General features: G+C 30.0%; 2 protein-coding genes and 1 non-coding gene across 4 annotated transcripts; 1 reads left to right on the forward strand and 2 right to left on the reverse strand.

Moving 5' to 3' along the window:
• The first annotated feature begins 7681 nt into the window (after positions 1–7681).
• On the forward strand, positions 7682–11370 carry LOC123225898 (tubulin beta-5 chain). The gene is made up of 4 exons (XM_044650229.1): positions 7682–7816; positions 8585–8983; positions 9210–9479; positions 10368–11370. The coding sequence occupies exons 2-4, from the start codon at positions 8590–8592 to the stop codon at positions 11045–11047; spliced, it is 1344 nt and encodes a 447-aa protein (XP_044506164.1). The 5' UTR covers positions 7682–7816; positions 8585–8589; the 3' UTR covers positions 11048–11370.
• Positions 11371–11414: 44 nt separating this feature from the next.
• Positions 11415–11487, reverse strand: TRNAR-CCU. The gene has a single exon. It is a non-coding gene; the product is annotated as a tRNA-Arg (tRNA).
• Positions 11488–16585: 5098 nt separating this feature from the next.
• On the reverse strand, positions 16586–20237 carry LOC123226203 (probable mediator of RNA polymerase II transcription subunit 26b). 2 transcript variants are annotated; one of them, XM_044650737.1, is made up of 9 exons: positions 19269–20237; positions 19104–19172; positions 18911–18993; positions 18472–18524; positions 18234–18352; positions 18081–18108; positions 17654–17964; positions 17488–17578; positions 16586–17160 (listed from the first exon to the last, which is right to left on the reverse strand). In XM_044650737.1, the coding sequence occupies exons 1-9, from the start codon at positions 19737–19739 to the stop codon at positions 17036–17038; spliced, it is 1350 nt and encodes a 449-aa protein (XP_044506672.1). In that variant the 5' UTR covers positions 19740–20237; the 3' UTR covers positions 16586–17035. The 2 variants fall into 2 exon arrangements, with proteins under 2 accessions (XP_044506672.1, XP_044506671.1); XM_044650736.1 differs by having other exon boundaries at positions 18234–18361; positions 19269–20230.
• Between the last annotated feature and the right edge of the window lie 4203 nt (positions 20238–24440).

Below are 24440 nucleotides of genomic sequence, written 5' to 3' on the forward strand. Positions count from 1 at the left end.
AGAAAACTTCAGGTGTTCATTTGATTTCATAAAAAAACCCAGGATTTTTCAACCAATAATCAGCAACCTGCGCCATCCACGAGTAGAACGTGGACGGCGGATGGAGTCGTGCGCGTGGTACTGGCTTTATCAGGCTGTGAAAAAATGGCGCGTAACGTAATATTGGAAGGCAAACCTTAACTTTTAAGCTATTTACGAAAATGTCATCCCTGGGTAAAAATGTAAAAGTGAAATGGAGTCTTCGGGCAGAATAAATTTGGGATGATTTCGAAATAACTATATTTTTATATTATTTTTGAAATAATTAAATTGTTATAACATTAGCATAAAAGTTGTTTGCAATTGAAAAATAAAAAATATTTCTAAATCTCCCAAATTAAGGGTTGTCTGCTGTGAAATTTACTATAATTGCTGGCATTAAAAGATTATAATATTGTTTTTATATGATCAAAATATAAATAAATAGGATCTTAAAAACATTAGTTGCAGGATAAATAATGGAGATGCAGAAGGAGAAGTGAATGGGTCCATAGAAGCTGTAAAAGAAATGTGGGTCTTCCTTTGCATGGAGATTTGCGACATCACATTGAACTCCATCAAAACACTTACCTCTTTCACTCTTTTTTCTTTTTCCCAACTTTTTAGTAACCCTAATTCTATTTCCTCAAATAAATATTTTCTTACCCACTATATATATATATATATAAACATCCAACATTGTGTAAATTATATTTGTTTGGAATTACAATAATTTTGTGCTAATAAAATAATAATCTTTTATAAATCTTCTTCTTCTCTACGAGATCACATGTAAAACTTTTTTAGATAATATTTTAATTATGAAAGTTATTTTTAATTCCTCACGGAACTTTAAAAAAAAAAATGTCAACATTGTTAGTGTTTAATATGTAGTGTTGAATTTTTTTTTCTATTTATCATAATTTAAATAATTAAAATTAGACAAAGTGAACCAAAAAATGGCCATGACAGGTAGTGAATTTGCTTTTTTTTTTTAACAAATAACTCTACTGGAGCAGAATCATCATTTTTAAAATTGAACAAATCATATTAAATATAACAAATTCATAATGTAATGACCGATTTCACAGTTATTAAATCAGATAAGTCAAACATAATAACTTGTTACATATATATACATTTGAGGTGGCTTCTTAGTGTTTGACATGTAAAAGGTCAAAACAAAACAATACGAAATACCCCCTAAGTAATCAAAGCTTTTCAATGTGATGGGTTTCTTTTTTCTCTCACATTGACAATGAGATATGATGAGGGCTAAGTTTCTCCATTCAAGAAAAAAAAAATGTAAAGTGGGTTTGATTAATGTTTACTTTTGGGCAGGTAGGCAGGCTCCACTATAAGAAAAACATCAAAAACATTGTTAGATGATGATAATATAAGAAAATTGAATTGAAATGATAATAGTTCTTTTGTCAAAGAAGTTATGATCATGTGAATGGTAAGTTAAGTTGGAGTATTTTATTAGATTAGCTTTATCTAAGTTGTCTTACCAAACTAGGGTAGAATATAAATTTGTTGTTTTCAATCACTTTTATGACACTATGCCAATATTTATGTTTGTATATGAGATGATAATTACATCAATGTGTTACATTAATTTTTAGCATAATCTTCTCATTTAATATTTGTCATGAATAGGGTCAACTTGAAATCAAATTACGTTTGATAGAGAAATATGTGAGTGTGTGTTTTTAGAGCGAAAGCTAAGGGTGGGTTTCAGTTGAGTTAGCTCAAACTAGATTTTCAGTTCTACACAATACAAGTCTAAAATGAAATCAATTTAAATAAACTCAAGTTTAAAAGTATATATTAAAGTTGAGTTAGGGGGTAGGTATTCGACTCACTAAACTCATGAGTTTGATAATGCAGTTGAGTCAAAATTAACTAAAATAACGTTGTTCATTCCTCTTATATTTAACCCAACTTAAGTCTTAATATTGTAGCTAAACTAAAACTTTACTTCTCTCAAGCTGAGTTAAATTTAAACTGATTTAATGAGAGCTCGTCGAGTTTAAGTTAAAATACAAGTTAACTTTTTTAAATCGAATCAAATTAAAACTTAATTCAATTCGAATCCACCCCTAATAAAAGCTTCAACACTTGATTTCTTTGTTAATAAAAACATTATTTTGGTTTAGACATTCAATAAAAAAATATTAAATTAAAAACAAACAATATCTTTTATTGGTGCGTTCTTTTATCAATTAGTCACTTTTTAACCAACAATCCCACCAAAAAAACAATGATTTCTATGTAACCAACAATTAGAAATATATATATATGAGACATCAAAATCAATTAATTTATCAAAGAATTAGATAAATCTATCACTTATTTTATACGAAACCGACATGGGGACAAAATATTATAATTCAATTAGTGAACTTATTTGTATCATAAATAAAAAGACGTAGATTAGTTTAAGGGAGAAATTGAAGTTGGTGAATGTGGGGGTTGGAGAGAAGCATGTTGTTGAAATGATGGTTAAATGGAAATAAATAAATAAATAAAGATTAATTGTGGGTGGGGGGCATTTGGTACAGAAACTTAATTGTCCCTAATCATTAATTAACAGTAGAAATCAACTTTAAACTCATGATTAGGATTGGCTAAGTTGTGGTGTGGCCCATGGAATCCCAAATTGTATTTGCAATCTTACCCACTTTATTCGACTTTTCCTCAAATAACCCCTTTTCTTTCTACTATTTAGGTCAATCCACACTTTTCACTTCACCCCCTTTTACGTATCGTTTAAGGTAATTAAATTTTTTAATGATTTTCATCAAGCTATTACTTTTTTTCCTCAGGTTTAAGCCTATTTCTAACTTGGGCAATTCACAGACTTTAGACAAATGTTTTCAGAATTGTATCATACATTAATACGGTGAAAAGGATGGTTTGATATAACCAATCATTAGATTATTTGATTAATAATTTAATTAATTAATTATTTAAAACTAATATTTAAAATAATTTTATATAATCAATCATTAAATATATAATTTTAATTATTTTTATATATAAATAAATTTAATTTGATGATATATACCTATAATGATTATTTTAGTTTTTGGATAAAGACCCAATAATTTTTTGTTAAACAGTTTAAATTCAATTTTTACCCCATTTAACTATTTGAATAATCTAATTCGATTCGATTTAACTCCCGAAGACAAATTTTCCATAAACTGAAATCATTTTCCTTGGTGGGTGACGGTCTAACATATCAGACTGGCTAACCTTATCTGATTTTTAAAACAAAGAGACTGCGATAATTTTTCAACAATCAACATCACCTGCCCAGAAAAAAGTTGTACCCATTACCAATATTTTTAGAGTTTTGCAAAATTCCCATTTTCCAAAAGTTTTCAAAACAATTCTAGGATAAATAAAAAATAATTATGTAATCAATTAAGTTTGGCTAAGAAATTTATTGAAAAATGAAGATTAAATGAAAGCAGTCCAAAGAAAATGATGCAATACCAGCAGTTGAAGTCCTTGGTTGTCTTCATGTCCTTGTCTTGTATTCATTTTAATCTTTTGATGGTGTTGAAGGCAATAATGGGGGTTGGAAAATTGGAAATCAGTTGGGCTGGGGTGTAGCTTTTTCTCCTGAAGGAAGGTGAATTGCTTTACTGAATAGCAATTCATGAAAATGTTCACAATCTTCAACACAAAGCACATGGGTAGGGTCCAAATTTGAACTCCATGTGTTAGTCCCAACGTATTTAATTTGGAAGCCTATGCGTCTCATTTATGGCACCATTTTGCCTTACATTTTCCTTTTTTTTTTTTAAGTGTTTCTCATTTAGCATCTTTTTCCCATGCACAAGGATAACACCCACAAGTTTCTCTCCAATTTTGGGCATTAAGTTTGGTGTTTATGTAATTCAATGCACAGGTGCGTAGGGATGATAAAACAAATAAAATTGCTTAAGGATGCAAAATTTAGGTTAATTAGCATGCATAAATATATGGGTCGATTTATAAATTTAAAATTTTACCTATTTAATATGATTAATTCAATTGTAACAAAACAATTCAATTCAAATAAGAATTTTTATAGTTATATAAGTTAATTTATACTGATTTTTACATAATTGTTTTGTTATCTTTATGAATTAGATGAAGTAAATACATGTTTATGCTTTAATTTTGCCTATAAATAATGATTTAGATAGCTTTTTAGAAAAGCATATACCTAGAGAAGGAGGCCTTTGAAAAGGCATTTAGAAATTGGAGGTGATTAAAGGTGTTATAAGTATAGCTTAACTTGTTGGAGGGGGCCAAAGGAGAGAAGCTGTCTTTACTTGACCCCACGATTATGTTATTTAATCTCAAAATGCCGAGATTTTTGGTTGGATTGAAGCATTTTCATGTACCTTGTCATCCTCAAACTTCTTCTTAATTGGCTCAAGGTTAAAAACTTTCTCAAGAGCAAATAAAATAATATTATATTAAAAGACCCATTAAAAGGAAAATTTCTAACGTATTAATGACATATTATTGACCTAATTACAAATGAATATATCACAAAACTTTTATCTAAATATAATTTAAGTAATTTATCAATTTTAAGTATTTAATTAAATATTCAAATGATTCGTTATCATATAATTAAATATTTTTAATTTAAAATTATTTAATTATATAATAATATATTATCTAAATATTTAATTAAATATATATTTTTTATTGATAAATACTTAATAATTTCAACTTTAACAACTAAATAATAAATCTTGTAAAGTTACCAAAAAGAGAAAAACTTGATTAATTGGGGGCATACTATGTAATCAAACCAAACGTTAATTACCCTTTAATCAATCTAATTCTTGAGGGAAACAAAATAAATGGCCTAATTATATAAATCTGTTATTGTGAATGATCATTGTAACTTAAAACCATGGCGTTAGTAATAATAAGTTAAAATTGTACGGAATTTGAAACTGCCTTGGATCCTATAAAATTAAGTATAAATTCTGGCAACCATTATTTGCAGATAAAATATTATTAAAAACCCACTTATAATTAGCAAAAACCCTTTAAAAATATTTTTAAAAAATCTTTTATAAAACTACGAAAATTCCCTATTTAAGAGTATATAATTTTTTTTTTTGAACAAAACGATAACGTTTAATACTAAATGAAGAAAAATAAAATAAACCCGATTGATTAATCATAATTTAAAGGGCTTGTGTTTGAAGGCATTTGCTTGATCAACAACCACAAACTCCGCTAATTAAGCAACGAATTTAGGCACAACCGCATTGATAAACATTGACTCTAATAACAGTCATCATTTAGATAATGGGGATGGCCGCTCCAACTTCACCAACACGCTCTTCTTAATTTGTATTAATTATTTACTAATTAAAATTATCTGTAGCACAAGGACCCCCACAACGCTTAGCTGGATTCTGCAGTATTTTGTGATGTAATGTTAATATTTTATTAAACCGATCTAAGGATAAGTTGAAGTATATGAGGTGATAGTTTGGTAATTAATTAATTTATTTATTTTTAATCTTATAATTTAACATTTGTGCCATAAACTATTAGCACACTTTTAAGTTGAAAAAGAGAGGGAGAGAATCAAATAGGTGAAGCAAGGGTATTAAAATCTTATGGTACAATACAAATAAAAAATAATATTATTATAAAGTGTATTAAAATGACATAATGTAGTAGGTGTATTATATGATATAATATGATATATATTATTTATATAAGTTGATATATTTTTTTAGATAAATGATAACATAGAAGGGGTTTATTAAAGAAATTTTAGAATATCAAAGATTTTTGTTATATTTTTAAGATGATAATGTGTCAATTAAAATATAATATACAATATTGAAAAATTAAATTTTTGATACACGATTTGGTTTGCAAAACCTATTAGTGTTTGCTTTCTTGCAAATGTGTCCTCAATTGGAAGGCTGAAGGCCCAATCGTCTTTCTTGCGTTGTTGAAACATCAATTGATTGTGTCACTTGTAGAACCCTTATATTGTTGAATTTCAAACTGAACATAGATTTCACATTATAACAAATTTAAGTATAGATGAAGCATATAGAATAATAGAAACACAGTAATATTTAAAAAAAAAAAGGGAAAAGGGCCTACGGCAGCCCAAATGACCCAACAGGATAGGATAGGATAGTCAATCTAATTGGTACATTTTCTTGGGCTCTATATTATGGTACTGATTTCACCTTTCTTTATTTCAGAGCCTCTTCAACTCGAACTTGACCCTGTAAAGCCCAAAACTAAAAGGAAACAACTATCAGCTCTCTTGCCATCATGTGCTTAAGCCCTCAACATCCTATTTGCTTTATATTATTATTATTATTATATTTTCATCTAATTAATTTTTCCTATTTTATAAAGAACATTTACTAACCAACACATGCAGATGAAGATGCTTAATCAGTTTATCTCCAAACTAAGCAACCCATCACTCCACAAATAGATCTGAGATAGTGAAGCCACAACTTTAACCTCACTCTATTGTTAATTTTAACTACAGTTAAATCTTAACCCTTGATCAAATCCTCACTGGCAAGAGCCAAGAGAGACAGGTCACATGCCATAAACTCCCTTTATCACGTGTGACCTGCCGCAAAGTCTCGGGCCAATTTTATTTGCCTTCATGTTTATCTTCACGCCCCTATGACATCTTAAATAACCCGTGATGCGGTTGTCATAGGCCGCGATTTGGTGTTTTCCAATAGAGGAGGCGGTTGTCCTCACGCGCCCCTATTCGGTGGTTCGGTATATGCATTTGTTTGCATCTGAAGCATCTTTAAATATTTGTTAGTTGACATGTCATCTGATTTTTTCTCACACCCAATTGACACATTTGGCCCCCAGAATCAATGGCTTCAAATAGTTCAATGACATTTTTACCCATATTTATTCTAACAGCGGTAAATATCTCACCCCATTTTTTCTCACACCCAATTGACACATTTGGCCCCAGAATCAATGGCTTCAAATAGTTCAATGACATTTTTGCCCATATTTATACTAACAGTGGTAAATATCACTTTGGAGCCTGGAGTTTGAGAAGACCGTTATCACTCCTAGTATATTTTGAAGTATCAAAATATACCCCCCTAAAGCCTATATCACCTCAAGTATTACACACTGACAATTTACCCCTTGATAAATTCCAGAATCCTACTGCATTACACTCTTTGCTGATTTGTTATTGTTACCCAAAGTTAAAGAAATGTTGAATATTATATAAATAAATTATTAAAATAATGATAAATATTATCTCTACAAATAATGTGCATATATTTATGTATAAATGATATAATATTATTATATAATTGAATATTATTACATTATAAATTTTAAATTATTTAAATGTATAATAATATATTATTATTTATATATAAATTGATATTTATAACTTGTATGCATAATTTTATTGTAAAATAATTCATTTATAAAATAATTTTTCAAATATTTTAAAATTTCACTCGAATGGCATTCCCACCCGTCCTTTAAAGAAAGGGTGTTTTTGTCTTTAAATCTCTGCCGTTTTAAAAATCATTAACAGACAATTATCCATCTGGACCGTCAATAATTTTCATCTGACGGCATCCAATGGTGATTAAAAATTCAGGATGTGAGTAACACAAACCGTCAGATCTCACTCCTCACTCTCCACTCTGCATATATAGCCCTCACTAGGTACCAACCCCATTCAATTTTAATTTCAATTTCATTTCTCTCAATAATTTGAAGTTCTCACTTCACTCAGGTAAGTTTCCCATCTCTTATTCTTTAGATCTACGATTTTTTTATCACATTACTGTAAATTTGCATACTGTTCTGTTTTTTGTTGAAGAAATCATGCATATTTCGTCTGACTTTCTGGTCCGGTACTTTTTTTTAGGAAATCCGGTGATTTCTGATGATAATTGAAGTTTGTGTTAGTGTTTTGGATTAGATCTATTAGTTGTTAGTCAAGTTTGAAGTGTCATTTAGTTGATTTTGATTTGAAGATTCTAGAATTCTTATGTTATCTCGACATTTAGTTAATTTTAGTGAAGTCTTAATAGATCTGTACTACATTTCAATAGATGTAGTTGTAGTTAGTAATTTTACATTCCTTACTACCAGTGAAGATTTTGTATACGATCTATAAGTTTTTCGCAAATTGTAATACTTTTACCTACTTGATTTCTTGAATTACGTGTGTTTCGTTATCATTTTAACCAAAAAAAAAAAATTTCAGGTTCTTGATACTAATGGATTTTTGTTTATTTGTTGAAATAGCTTAAAATTGTTGGATTCCATGGGTGAGATTTCTGCCATTATATGCTGAGATCTAGTTAACTTGTTGTTTTGATACGATAGAAGTAGTTTTAGTTCTTTGCAATATGCTTGTGGTTTTTTTTAATTGAAAAATCAAATGGTATGTACTTGATTTATTGGTTGAATGAATTACCGCTATTTTATCTGTTATGTAATTTCCATTGGATCATTCAAGATTCTAATATTTTAACAATTTTGTTTCTAAATTCAGGAAAAATGAGAGAAATCCTCCATGTTCAGGGTGGTCAGTGTGGTAACCAGATTGGTTCCAAGTTTTGGGAGGTTGTTTGCGATGAGCATGGTATTGACCCAACTGGAAGATATATTGGGACCTCAGATCTGCAGCTGGAGCGTGTAAATGTATACTACAATGAGGCCTCTTGTGGGAGGTTTGTTCCTCGAGCTGTTCTTATGGATTTGGAGCCTGGTACTATGGATAGTGTACGAACTGGTCCATATGGCCAAATTTTCAGGCCAGATAACTTTGTTTTCGGACAATCTGGTGCTGGAAACAACTGGGCCAAGGGGCACTACACTGAGGGTGCAGAGCTTATTGATGCAGTTCTTGATGTTGTGAGAAAAGAGGCTGAGAACTGTGACTGTCTGCAAGGTATAATATTCATTGTCTTAGCTTTTGTGCTCTAATGTATGATATTTTATTAACATAATTGTTACTGTTTTTGTGGATTCATTTTCTTGTTGAGATAGTAGTATGATTTTTGCCAGTGTGCCAATGATTATTGGCTTTAAACTTGGATTAAATTATCTCTAAATTCAAACTTAAGCAATATTTAGCCAGTGAGGCTGGAAAAGTAATTCAACTGTTTGTGTTCCAGGTTTTCAAGTCTGCCACTCTTTGGGTGGAGGAACCGGTTCTGGAATGGGTACCTTGCTGATCTCTAAAATTCGGGAGGAGTATCCTGACAGAATGATGCTCACATTCTCAGTTTTCCCTTCACCAAAGGTCTCAGACACAGTGGTTGAACCATACAATGCAACTCTTTCTGTTCACCAGCTCGTTGAGAACGCAGATGAGTGCATGGTCCTTGACAATGAGGCTTTATATGACATTTGCTTCAGGACTCTTAAATTGACTACACCTAGCTGTAAGTAACTATAAAAATCTAGTATATTGATTTATCTATGCATTTAGTTTGATGATATGATATGGCAAATGAAAACATGAAATTTCTTTTGAATGGGCTGTTGTTGAAATATAAATGTAAACTATTTTATGTTAGAAATGAAAACAAGCACTAATTTTACTCTCATGGAAAATGGATAAGTTAATTACTTCCTAATAAATACACAATGTGGTTTGTGTTGGTTAGATATATTACATTCTGAATAAGATTTTGGTTCTGATTTTCAATTATTGTGTACTTGATGTGGTGGTTTGCGTTAGTAGCCTTGGGTTTAATCTAAAGATTGGCATAAACTTTTAATATTGTTTTAAGTAGGTGTCATGAATGGAGGGAATGGGTGTAATATTGATTTTTTGGTTGTTTCATTAATTTATATATAAATTTCTTGATATGCTGAAACCATGAACATGTTGTGACTGTAGTTTCCTAGATTTCTGGTTTTATTTAGTGTTCCTAGATTTCTGTTTTTAACTTTTGGGTAGTCATGCAAAAACTATCACAAAGGGACCACATTGTCTGTAAGTTTGGGTTGTCTGACATTGCAAATAAATATGGTCCCCGCTGACAAATCATGAATTACTTTTTACTGATCCTTGTGGCTGATAAATGGCTAGTGCTATCTTTACAGATTGTCAGCTACTGATAGGACCACAGCTGTGAATTTCAAAGTATTGTTGTCGTTATTCAATAGTAATTTTGTGAACCTTATTAAAAATTTTCTACTGAATACTTTTACACAACTTATCTTGCGTTCACTTTATTGATTAGTATTATTTGTGCAATCTAAGTTCTACGAGGAAAATGTTTCATCACTCTAATTATGGATTCATATGTTATATATTTATGCAGTTGGTGACTTGAATCACTTGATCTCTGCAACCATGAGTGGTGTCACTTGCTGCCTCAGGTTCCCTGGTCAACTTAACTCCGACCTGCGAAAACTTGCTGTGAACTTGATTCCCTTCCCTCGTCTCCACTTCTTCATGGTTGGGTTTGCACCCTTAACTTCCCGTGGTTCTCAGCAGTACCGAGCTCTTACAGTCCCAGAATTGACCCAACAAATGTGGGATGCAAAGAACATGATGTGCGCTGCTGACCCAAGGCATGGTCGCTACCTCACTGCTTCTGCCATGTTCAGGGGTAAAATGAGCACTAAGGAAGTTGATGAGCAGATGATCAATGTACAAAACAAGAACTCTTCCTACTTCGTGGAATGGATTCCAAACAACGTGAAGTCAAGTGTCTGTGACATCCCACCCAAGGGGCTTTCCATGGCATCTACCTTCATCGGAAACTCAACTTCCATCCAGGAAATGTTTAGAAGAGTGAGCGAGCAGTTCACTGCTATGTTCAGGAGAAAGGCTTTCTTGCATTGGTACACAGGCGAAGGAATGGATGAAATGGAATTCACAGAAGCAGAAAGCAACATGAACGACTTGGTGTCTGAGTATCAGCAGTACCAGGATGCTACAGCTGATGAGGAAGGTGAATATGAAGACGAGGAAGAGGAAGCAATGGAGCACATGTGAAGATGTTAAAGTAGAATGTGTGTTTGGCGTACCTTTTTTTGCTTTGGATATGTGAATTGAGAGCCTGTATCAGATATAGGGGGTTGAGAAAGAAGTGTATTTCTTTTTTGGCTCCCGGGTAAAAATGAAGAAGAGAAAGATGATGAATATGGTATAAAAGTTTGGAAGAAGTAGTGTGTTAAGTTTATCTATCTGTTATGGATTTGATTGTATAAAAGTCACCGTCTCTGTTATTCAATTTCAGGATGATGTATTATCTTATTCCAGGTTGATGTATTATCTTTTATATTGGTAATATGCAATTTGAATTCTGTCTTGCCTTATTCTAGTACTGTTTCTTTTGTCGGTAATTAAAAATTTTAACTGCCGCGCCAGATAGGGGTCGAACCTATGACCTTCTGCTTAGGAAACAGACGCTCTATCCACTGAGCTACAGGCGCTTTTAGCTTTCTGGAATCCTCTGGAATCTGATAATGTAAGGAGAAGTGTTTTGAGTTGACCACAATTTGAGCTTCAGGTGGTGTTCGATGGGGTTTTCAGACTTGGGCTTAAACTGCATGCAGTATCTGTCTCACCAGCACCACTTTCCAACTCCAATAGTGCTGTAATAAACCTTAAACAACAGCCAGAACTCTCCTTCCTTTCGTAGTTTCACCTCTTGCTCCTCTTCAATTGGCTCCACGTTATGGTGCTCTCTGAGCGATAAGCCCGCTTCCACCACAAGTAAAACAGGCGACTGATTGCACCTCTCTTTGTTGGACTATGTTATCTGTCAATGATTGTTTGATTCATTAAGCTTTATGTTGCGTTGAAGTTTGTTCCTTTAGGCTTTACGCAATTTCTCTTGGAGTAAAATTGTCCTGAAACTGGCTGCTTGGCCTTGTGCATTTACCTGCGGGATACTACTGTGCTAATCTCTGCATCATCTATATCGGCTCCTCCTTTTATGGCACAGTAATTATAAAGAAAAGCATCAGTATAATTCTCTTATAAACCAAATATATAAAAATTATATGAGATTAAAAGTAGATCTAAGAAATGTAATTTCAATACTAATGGAATCTAAACTTAATATAAGAGGGTCTGTTTGGACATGGGCAGAAGGTTTTGACTCTTGATGCGTGAACCACGATAGTGGTGGGCATCGGGGTAAAGGGATTTGGTTTAAAGTCAACATCTCTGTCATTTATTTCTCAAGTCACATCATTTCCACTAAATCACTTTATCATAAAGGGGGTTGGGCCTTCAATTTCTTGTTCAAATGTCATTCACGTCACTTCATTTCTTAACCTTTTTTAATTAAATTTTCTTTTGGGTATAATGCATTTTGCATAAATATTGGAAGAAATGCATCGATTTCAACACTTTTGTTTACATTCTTAAAAGCACTTTTAACAAGGTCAAAATCAGTTAAAAGAAATGCATCTCTAAATTTGAAGAAACGGGAAGGTGATGATAGTTGATTAATGCACATTAGAAATTGATAAATTAGACCTACATTTACTATTTTGCTTTATGGGTTGAGCAAATAAAATAATAAATTGGTGAGTTTACCTGAAATTTGGCAGATTATAAAGAAATATGGAGGCAAAAATGGCAAACTTGTGAACCTCAATCTCCTCAATCTATTTCGGAATGTTGTTGGATAGGATAATTAACGTGGAGCAATGAGCTATTCCCACCCAACTCAGCCCATTAATGCCTTTGAAAGAGACTTTCTCCTTTCCACTTAATTATATTCATCACAATTCAACTTGATTTTGACTACCCACTTCACAATTTACCGACACCACCAGGCCCTTTTGTTACTTGATTGCTACACATTTCCACAAGTAGCGCTAGATCCAAAACGAGTTAGTGTAGGCTCAAAAGTTAACTTGATTTAATTTGATTTGATTTGAATTTATTTATTTTTAATATAAATTAAGTTTAAATTAGGAAGTTTAATTTATTTTAAAATTGAGTAAAATTTAAGTTATAGAGAATTCGATTCTGTTGTATTGATGAGTTAGATAAATAACTTAATTTAGTTCAGATTTATTCATAATTTGATTTAAATTATGTTAAATTATTATTAAACGATATTATTTTGTAATGAATCATGAATTCAAATAATGAATTTTAACCGCATATTTGAGCTATAAATTTGAATCAAATTCGAATTAAACTATTTTTATTTAAATCAAACTCGAACAATTTTTAATATCGGCTAGATAAATTCAAACTAAACTATTTTTTATTTTAGTTAAATTTGAACTAAGAGATATTTGGATTCGATTCGCTTTATATCTACCCATATCCACAAGACCATTTTAGTTAAACATGTACACATGGCAAAAAATATTATAATTATTTAATTTTAAATATTTAATTAAATTTTTTATTATTATATATTTATATAATTTGATAATATTTTATTTTTAATTTAAAATTATTCCATTACATAATAATACATTACCTAAATGTCCTACCATGAATTTTCAGCTGGCCTTGGATCTAGTCCAGTCAAAATCCAGTGAACACTTTCAACAACTTTCCCTATGATCTTTCTTGAAATACAAACACAGCTTAGGATATATCTTGCATGTGTGTTTGCAAAGTTGTCATATCTCACACCTAAAGATTTTCAAATTGCCTCAACATCCTTTTGGGACACAAAAAATTCAGATGTTCTAATCGGTAACGCCACAACATAATATAAGGTTCTGTTATATTAGATTTAATAAAACTATTTATATTAGTTTTAAATATTTAATTAATTATTTAAATAATAAATTAGATTATCAGGATAAGGCTAGAGATGACGCCATATTCTTATAATTAAGTAGATGTGAGGTGACAGATTCTTTGGTTGAAGAAGAAAGCAAAAGATCAAAGGAGAGAGATCTTTCACCACCAAACAAGAAAGAGACTCATCTTTTGCTTAGACAAGGAATATGGCAAATTCGCAATTTAACCTACTTTTGACCCTTTTTCTGTAACAAAATAATTAATAAATTGGACAAAACCAGAATATTTAAAGGTCAGAATAGAACAACGCCACCAATCTTTTTTAAATTTATATGTGGACGAAATGGAGGAAATTTTGGGAGCTTGGCACTCTTAATTATTTAAAGTTGGTCAATAAGAAAACTCTGATTTTGATTTTATTCTTATTTATGTGATTAATTATTTTAATTACAATGCAAATTAATTTAATTATTCATTGAGAGATAATTAAAATTTAAGTTATATGACTTATCGAATGTAACTCTTGCTAATTTCGTAATGTCATTTTTCATTGTTATCAATATCCTATGATATATGATATATATTTTATAATATAATATAATACAGATAAAAAATGATACATATTATGAAATATATCGAATTAATATGATACAGTAAATGTATTATTCGATACGATACATATTACCTATATAAATCAATATATTTTTTAAAGAATATGATGACATAATAACGCATATCTGAGAAATATTAAACTTTCGAAAGTGTTTGTAATATTTTTTAAAATAATGATGTGTCAATTAAAATTTTTACTATTTTATTAATATATTTTTTAAAAATTATATCATACAATATTCTATATGAAAAATTTGATTTTCGATAATTGATACGATATACAATTTGACTATCATGATTCAAACATACTCAAATTAAGCGTTGTAATTTTGAGCTGAGTTTAAATCGATTCTTGTTTGAATTTGATTCGATTCGAATCTACTTTACAAGTAAGTCCGGTCTAAATAATCACTCAAGGGATTTGAATAATTAGCTCCAACCACTAAACTACCATCCAACAATCCAATTACTTGAATGTTTTTCTTAAAACAAATGCATATATTTCCTTTGATTTCATATCACATGTTCCACGATATATGCATTTCCTAAATTTAGGGTTTCACATCAACATAAACAAAGCACATGTAAACAATTTTACACATTTTCTCATATCTCCTATACATCATAATACGTCTGAAAATACATAAAAGGTGTCAAATAAGTCGATTTCAATTCCACATGTTTAGTTTTTAAATAGAATATTTATCACATTACGTGTGAGGAATTACGTAATTTACATTGACAAGTGCGAGATAATTTGCCTCTAACAATTAGTTTGAATGACGAAGGGGCGGTGTTCAAGTATAAAAGCATAGATTTGAAATTTATTAACAACATATCAAAATTAAATTTTTAACTTATTTGATATAATAATTGTAAAATCAGTTAGTAAACCTAAAGAAACAATATATCTAACTCAAATAAGATTTTTTACCTACCAAAAAAAAGGTTATGAGGTAATTTATTTATTACGGTTATAAATTTTTAAATTAATCAAAGACCCCATCATATATAATTTAATTCATTGGAAAGTTGATTGATGCTCCACTTATTCCATAATGTATATGAAATTAAATAATTTTCTTAATATAAATACAGATGAATTCATTTATATTCCAACTAACTCACGACTAAATAGTCAAGAGTTGTCGTATTAAAATCTAACTCCCAAAGTTGAAGAAGTAGTTCTCACCAATCAAACAAAGAAAGAAAGTGGAAGGGTAGTCAAAAATAGTAGGCTAGGGGAGGTCCATTCTGATCAGATTGAAATTGCATTGCCGACTTAATTTGAAATAATGGTCACGAGAGGAATTATTAAATTCGAGATTTTACCTATTTGATTTGATTGATTTAGTTTTGAAAAGATAATTTAATTCAAATAAGAATTTAGGTTTGATATTTGTCTAAATAAGATATTAAATATTTACCAAATCTCCCGTATTTCCTTCAGTGACCTCATTAATTAGCTTCAATTAGTTTTGATTAGTTTTTAATATTTATGTATGTAATTAAATATTATTATATTTTTATGTCAAAATTATATAATTATATAATATCATATCATTTTAATATCTAATTAGATACTGTCAAATTTAGATACATAGTTTTATTGATTTTTTAAGTGAGAAAGACTTTAAGCATCTTCACTAAGAATTTAATGAAGAAAGTTGAAACCTTTTGGCCAAATGACTATGCCCCACCCAAAGTTTGATGCAAACTCAACTTTTTACCCATTAATTATCAAAAATCTAAATATTTATCTATCTATTAAATTTCACTATTACTATTAAGGATAAAATTGTTATGTATGAAAAAATTTATTAGATTTTTAAACTTAGAAAGAAAATGTAATAGATGAGTGAATATTTAAATTTTTAATAGTTAACAGACAAAAAATAATTTGCATTAAACTTTGGGTGGGAATAGTGATTAGGCCGAACCTTTTATGATATTCCAAATCACCTATGTTGACATGCATTCTATTACATTCTTTTCAATAAAAGCAAATTCATTCTCTTCTTTTTCTTCATTCCCTTTGCTTTTTTCAACAATAAAAAACGGCGAAATTCCCCCCTAACTTTTTCAATCAAATTTTCACTTCACCCGTGTCTACATCTTTTTATTTTAATCCCTTGTACAACTTTAAACCTAACATATAAACAGGGGAAAAAGAGAAAACAAAAGACAGTTTGAAAATATATTCAATCTTCTTACATGCTCATTCAAAGAAACCTATCATAACATAAAAGAGCACTTATTATGTGCAGAGTTACTACATTATCCTTTCAAATAAATGTTCAGTTGTGAGGAAAAATAATGTTAATGGGCAGGTGCAAATAATCAAGACTCTTTACAGAAATTCATCCGAGTACAAATTTAAGAAGTTTGGACGAACAAGAGATAACCCACCCCCTAATTCTGTCAAAGTAAGTCTCTATAACTCAATGTTTGAAAATGTACGATGGGAGTTCTGAAAGTTGTTTTCTCTCAGAATCAGAATGAACCCTTCCATCAGGAGTGAACAAAATCTTAATGCTGAAACTTGAGAGAAGCAAGACAGTCACCCGAGGGTTTGGTCTTCTCCCATCAGCTTCATAAATGGAAGAAACTTCCAAGGCTATCAAAACAGGCTGCAAACTGAAGACTTTACCGCCAGCCATTTGCCCAATTCCTGTTATTGTTCCCAGGCCTTGCATGTTGATTTCTATGGCCAAGTCCTTGCTTGGGGAGATCACTCAACTCCATGACCTGTATTGTCCTTTGCTTCTTAGCTGTTGAACCACAAAAGTTTACAGTCCAATGTCAGAGTAGCTTGATACTCACTACAATAAGTGCAGCTGAATAGAGACTTCACATTTGTTTCAAATTTATGCCAAAGTTTTCAGAGTTTAAACATTGAGTTTATTTCGACTAATCCTTTTGTCTAATTCTTGTATTTCCTGTTCTATCTTTCTTTATACCTTGAAGAAACTTCTCTGAAATGCATTTCAAATTCGTTCTGATTAAATTCATGAGAATCCCAATTCTTTCTTTGCATTAACCACATCTCCCATAAAAAAACAGAATAAATAACAAAATCTGCAGGGGAAGAGGCGAACCGTTTTGAGCTTGTTGATAACTCTCTTGAAGTTTTCTCTTTGTGGCTTCAAGTTTTTCTTGGACTGCAACTTCATCTGAAGACTTGAATCTCTAGTAGAATAAGAAATATAGGTTAGATACAATTCATGGTTATAGATTTAAAAATAAAAGAATACTTGCACTTACATCTTGTTGACTATTCAGTTGCCTCTTATGGATGGCAGCCTTATCTGTTTTTTGATGCAACATGGATTCACTATTTATTCTTTGCGCTGTATTTTGCTTGGGAGGTCTACCAGGTCCAGAATTGGTGCTTGGTGGTTTATTAGGTTTCACAACAGATTCTTGTTTCTTCAACTGTTGACGGTTACTCTCCTTGGCATGCAAATTCACCTCGTCTGTAGTTCTCTGTTTTCGCTTCACAATATTTTGCTGCTCCACTGGTGGTTTTCTTCCATTTTCACGGTTCTTGATGAATTCCCCACTGTTCCGAGGATCTGAAACAACATTCCCTCATTAATGATTATGGATCTTAGAAGTGGGGAATTCCAAAAAAGAACCGAATAGCTAAAGCTATATAAGAGAAGCATAAGAGAATTGAAATTGAACTCACTTCCATCATCATCCATGCCATCGAAAAACTTCATGTATTGCATTTACAGAGACATCCAAAAGAAACATAATCTAGTCAGCATATGGTTATAAAACAAAAATACAAAACCAGGTTCAGAACTAAATTTGAAATAGAGCAGGAGAAAAACAATACCTCTGAGAGCTCTATTCCAGCACTTGGAGCAGTGAAGAAAGCTAAATCATCCAGAGGAGGAGATGGAAGCCCTTCTTCTTCGTCAAGAACAGATGGGTCTACAGAATCTGGAGTACCTTCTGCTACGACTAAGCCAACGATAAAAGTAATTTTAAAAAGCAGTTTCAATTAACAAAACTGAAAAAGTTTTAAAACAAATTTCTAGAAATTACAAAATAATTTGCAACCATGTTCCCACCTGCAACAGCTTTTGTAGCACTGACCCATTCATCCACCAAATCCTTCCAGCCACTGCAATTCACAAAACCAGTTTAGAATAACCATCATAGAAGTTTTATACTGCATTCAACTGTGGTTATAATGAAAATGAACAAAATCAAGCATCATCTTATGTTCCATCACAGAAGTGAATCCAACAAGCCACTACTTAACTAACAAAGTTGAAGAAGCAAAAGGATACATAATTGATCAATAAATCTGAGCAAATGTACAGATGAACTGAAGGAAAGTTTAAGAAAACATTTAAAAAAAAAAGAAATAGTGAAAATACAGTTAACCAACCAGGCAATTGATCCTATAGATCAAATTTAGCAAACGGCAATACCACTGAGTTCCCTATCAACAAACAGAAAAAGTACATAAAAAGCTATTGTTGTCTACAAGAAGCAAACCCATACTCGATAAGAATTCGAGAAAGATGCCTAATTTGCTTGGAACCATGTTTTCTGAGGCCATTAACAACCTTCCCAATCTCGGTTGCCTGAAAAGAGTTGAACTCCATTAGTCCAAAAACCAGAACCAGAATAATTTCTGCAATACAGAAGACAAATGACCAGCCAATTCAAAGACTAAAGATAGATTCAATCAAACCTTGAGAGCATCCACAGTCAAAGCCATCAATTGAAGCCTCCTCAAGCAATCAAACAACACAGAATCAGACTGTAACAAACACAAACCAAAACACCGCCAATCAAAAACCAGAAATCACATAAGAAACTTGAAAAATCTCAACAAAAGCAATCCATTCATCCAAACCTCATCTTGGTTGTTGTCAAGAATTTCTTTGATTCTCAACACCTCTCCAACAGTCTGTGACTCCTCTTCAATCTCATCCGTCAATGCCTCAGCTTCTCCATAGCTAAAATTACTAAGATTTTGATTATCATTATCAATACTCACATGGAGATCATTATTATTATCACGATCATCACTACTACTAGTAACCTTATTTTCTTTACTTCTACCTCCTTCATCTATTTTACAACCAATCATATCATCTTCATCATCATCAGAATCATTACCAGGAACATTCAACTCCTCCCTCTTACACCCTAAACACCAAATCACTTTACAGGTAAACAACTTCTCCGCAATTCGGTCCCTTCTCAATTTGAATTCTTTTGGACAATCCAAAGCAGCCACCATCACCGCGTGGTCGATGATATCGAAAATGTTCCCCTTTGCGGTACGGAAATAGTTCCTCCACTTATCTAAAGACCCCGACATGATTAAACAAACAAATCCCGGATCGAGACTGGTCACTTTAGATGAAAATATAGGATTCAAACGGATTTCATAGGGTCTTTTCAATACACAGAAATTAAAAATTGATTTGCAGATGAACTTCGGAGAGCCCAGATATTAAAAATTCAACTGTTTGACTAATTTGGTTGTGTTCTAATAAAAAACAGAGGATTGAAGGTGTTTTTACCTATCAAAATTGACTACGAAAGAGTAAATGATAACATGTTTTTTTCTGGGGTTTTTTATGCCGATGAGGAAATGGATTACGTCAAGATAGGATTTGAGGATATGCTCAAAGAGAACAACAATTACTTCTCACTCTGACACACACACACAAAACTAAACTATCACCACCAACAACGTAGTTTCCTGTGGAGAAAAGAAAAGGAAAACCAAAACCAAAGCCTTATTTAGGGAAAAGCAAAGAAAAGATTTTGTAAATTAAAATTAGGTGCAAAACAAGAAAGCTATGGCAGACAGCTTTTTGTTTTTCTGTTTCTGTTCCTGTTCCTGTTTTGTTTTTACCATTACCAGCTGCAGCAAGGACGCCAATAAATTTTTTAATTTATATATAAAAAAAAAAATGGTAAATCTACCCCAAAGTTGAAACCCTAGACTACCTCTGACTTTTTTTAATAATATGATAAGTAATTATGTGAATTTAAATTAAAAAAATATAATAATTCTTGCTCATATAATATATATAATTATTTATTATATGAATTTAAATTAAAAAATAATAATTGATTATATAATTTATATAATTATATATTTAAAAATAAAAATATGTATACATATTATTATTTTCGCTTTAATACGAGAAAAGATAGAGAATATTTTGTTCCGTATATTGATGTCATCAAATATAAAAAAAGTAAACATATTTAATTTTAATGGGTTTATTTCAATGATTAAGTGTTAAGCATCTAATTTTTTTGGGGAGATCACTAGATGTCTTGCCATTTAAAGGCTGATTTTTACAGTTGATATTAAGGTAATTTAATAGTTTTTTAAAAATAATTATAAAATCTCTTTACATTTAAAAACTCTGATTTTTTAAAAATATGGTTCTTTTTAATACTAATTTAGTATAATTGTTAAGTGGTATCTGCAGGTTTATAGGAATAATATAAATAAATGTAAAATATTTTATTAATCAGAATATAATTAAGAGTTTAAAAAAAGTTAAGAGGATTCGTAATTGATTTATTGTATTTTGAAATAATAATTGATAACTCGAACAGTAGGATTTTTCTATTTATGTAAAATAAAAGGTTAAAATGGTAAATAGAAAATTCACTTATCAAAAAATATTTTTTTAAATGTTAAAATAATTATCAGAAATAAAATATTTTTGGAATTATTTTATGTATCATTGGATGGGTTCATTTTTCACTTGAACGAAACATAAACATTAAATTTAAAAAATATTACAAAATTGAAGTTGCACATTTGGATTTGAAATATTTTTTATAATAATTTTCATGTTTTTTTTTTTTTTTTTTTGTTTTCACAATCAATATCTTCAATATAGGGGAATAATAAAAGGAAAATAAGCATTGAAGAGTACAATTAATCCCCTGCTTCACACGCTACCCCCTACCATTAAATTAAAACATGTTTTGACTTTTCACCCCGGCAACTGCAAATAAATGGCTTTGAGCTTTTCAACATTTTTTTCTAACTCTAGTAAAAGTCAAACATTGCAATTTTTAAATTAAATATAAATACTATTTTTTAATTTTAAATATATAATAATATTATATTATTTATATGATAAAATATTATTATATATATAATAAAACCTAAAAATTAATATATTAGTTATATAAAACATTAACATATTCTATATTATTTGGAATTTTAAATATTATTAATTAAAATTGATCAAGCCTCTAAATATAAATTGAAATTAGTAATTATTTTTTAATGAATTATTCTTGAAACGAAAATATTATTTTTATATATTAATTTTGACCTAACGTACTTGCACCAATTTTTATGTAGTTTGAGAGAGTAGTTGGGTGGGAATAAGGAAAAATATTTTACTAATTTATTTATTATTATTAATATTATTTTATTTATTTTTAAATAATAAAAAATTTTAATAATATTTTTATTATTAATGATATTATAATAAGTAATATAGGTAATGATTTTATCTTTTAATATCAAAGTAATATTAATTTTGTTACAATTTTATTTTTATTTATTAAATTTTAAAACTAAAATATTATTATTTTTAATGAATTTAATAAATAATATAAAAATGTTTTAAAATAATATTATAATTTGTTTATTACTTAAATATAAAATTATTTATATTTATAGATTTTTATAAAAAATATATAATAATTTTTATTTAAAAAATAATAATTTATTTAAAATAATCTATCTTAATCATCTTTGAATTTTGGTACTGAAAGATTTCCTGAACCGTAGATTTAGTGAATTAAGCACGATGAACCAATGAGAAATAGACAAAACGCCCACGTTTTACACAAACTCAACAAGAATCACACATTCCTGTACCTTTTTTTTTTAATTAATTTTATTCCGTCAAATTGAAATTCTCATCAAATTCACTGAACATGAAGCGTATGGATGAGCGTAACAGCACAGCACAAACAAAGGCGAAAGATCCGACACGTGGCTTAAGCGATTAACTAAAACGACACGTTTTACACAACTCCACGACAATTCGACGCGTATGATTCTATCTTACTGGATAACATACGAACGATCACGACGGTGATGGTGAAAACAGCCACTGGTTTTATGCCACGTGCATTTATTATCTTTTGCGGAAGCTCGTCGGGTTTCAAGCACGTGATCGGGTGAGTGAAAGTACTTTCGCTTTCTTGGGTACGGGGAAATGTTTTAGGAGTCTGGGGGAAACTTTAAACACCCTAGTATTTGAGAGACCGTCCTTAACCATTACTTTATGTAATGTCAAACTCTTACGTACGGCGTTTTCTGACAGCCCCGAGGTTTGGTGAAAACGCCAAACCCATAAGTTTGGAAAAGTCACACCATTCACCCCAATTTTACTTTTTGACTATGAGAAGTTTATCACCGACCGATAATTTTTTTGAAACAAAATATTTATTTTATTTCATTAATCTTTTATATATATATGATGATTTTTGCTACTCGCTCATATTTCACTAAGTGTTTTTGTGGCTACGAAAAACAAACTGTTTTCATCTCATGTCACTTTTTTTTTTGTTTTTGCTTTGAATTAGTATTTAGTTTGATTCAGATTGAATTTAAGATAAAATTCTAATTTGATAATTTAATTCAAAATTGATTAGAATCTTTTTCTTGTACCATTATTTATCACGTTAATGAAACTATTTATCCTAATAAAAACATTATATATTTTGTTAGGAGTACTTTTTATTCTGTTAATAACATTATTTATCTCAACGACTTTTTTTTTTAAATTTATTCATTTAGCTCAAAGTTAGTTTAAATTTGTTATAATAGATTTAAACCAAATTCAATTGGTCTATATTCAAGTTTAACTTAATTCAAATCTATTCTTAAACACGATCATCAATTATAGACAAATGTACAAGCAACTAAGAGATAGGTGTTGGCTGATACCCTTTGAAAGAAGAGTTACTTAATGAAATTTTTACCTTGATATATCGGTTTTTTTTTTTTTAATTTATCTGATCTTATATAAAATAACTCATCTTTGTCTATGTTGGTTCATCAAGGTTTTATTATTTATTTTAACAGATTAAGAATAAAGCATATTGATTAATTAATAAAAACCTAATAGAAAAGAGATAAACTGTTGTTTATAATATTTAAAAAAGGAGATTTCTAAGGGGGTAAATATAATAAAATTTTGAAAGAAATCATCACACAGCATGCACGACAAAGTCAATTTTTGTGTAATTAATACTTGAATCATAGACTTTGTTACTTTTATCATTTAAAACTTTTTAATTTTGAAATATCTTTTCACCTATCATCAATTAGCATAGCATGTTAGAGGTTGACATATTTTTAATGTAAAGTTTTATACAACCTTTACTTTAAAATCAGGGCAACCAAATGCGGACATAACTTACCAAGATAAAAACTCATTAAACATCGTTGTCAAGAAAAATTAATGTCAAATATCTTACATTGAACATAAATCGAAAGTTTTAAATTAATATAAATTCATTCTCTCCTCTCTCGTAATGTGTTTTTAAGAGTAAAATTATGAAACCAATAAACCTCAAAATAAAAAATAAATATCTTAAAAATTTAAATAGTTTATTATATACAAATCGAAACAATACAAGTAATAACATATTTATAGAATAATACTAATTGTTCTCTTCAAGACTTCCATTGGGGGGTTATGTTAATATCAAAATCTTATATTAAATAAGAGTCTGTCTCGCAACATATTTTTTAATAACAAAATCGTAAAATTAACAAAAATCAAAACTAATAATATCTCACGATTTTAACTAGTCTGTTATATGCAATTCAAGATTTGGTATCCACCTATATAAATTTGCAATAAAAAAAAAAAAAAGAGAATTAGCACAACAATAATGAAGTTGTCATCTTGACTTTAAAATGAACTCAAACGTAAGAAATGAGAAGTCAAATTCCGCGTTTGTTAAGACTGGCTGCATGTGTCCATGGTTTAAGCTCCAAAGTCCAAAGAGGCTA

The sequence above is a fragment of the Mangifera indica genome, chromosome 9, assembly GCF_011075055.1.
Source record: "Mangifera indica cultivar Alphonso chromosome 9, CATAS_Mindica_2.1, whole genome shotgun sequence".
NCBI lineage: Eukaryota > Viridiplantae > Streptophyta > Magnoliopsida > Sapindales > Anacardiaceae > Mangifera > Mangifera indica.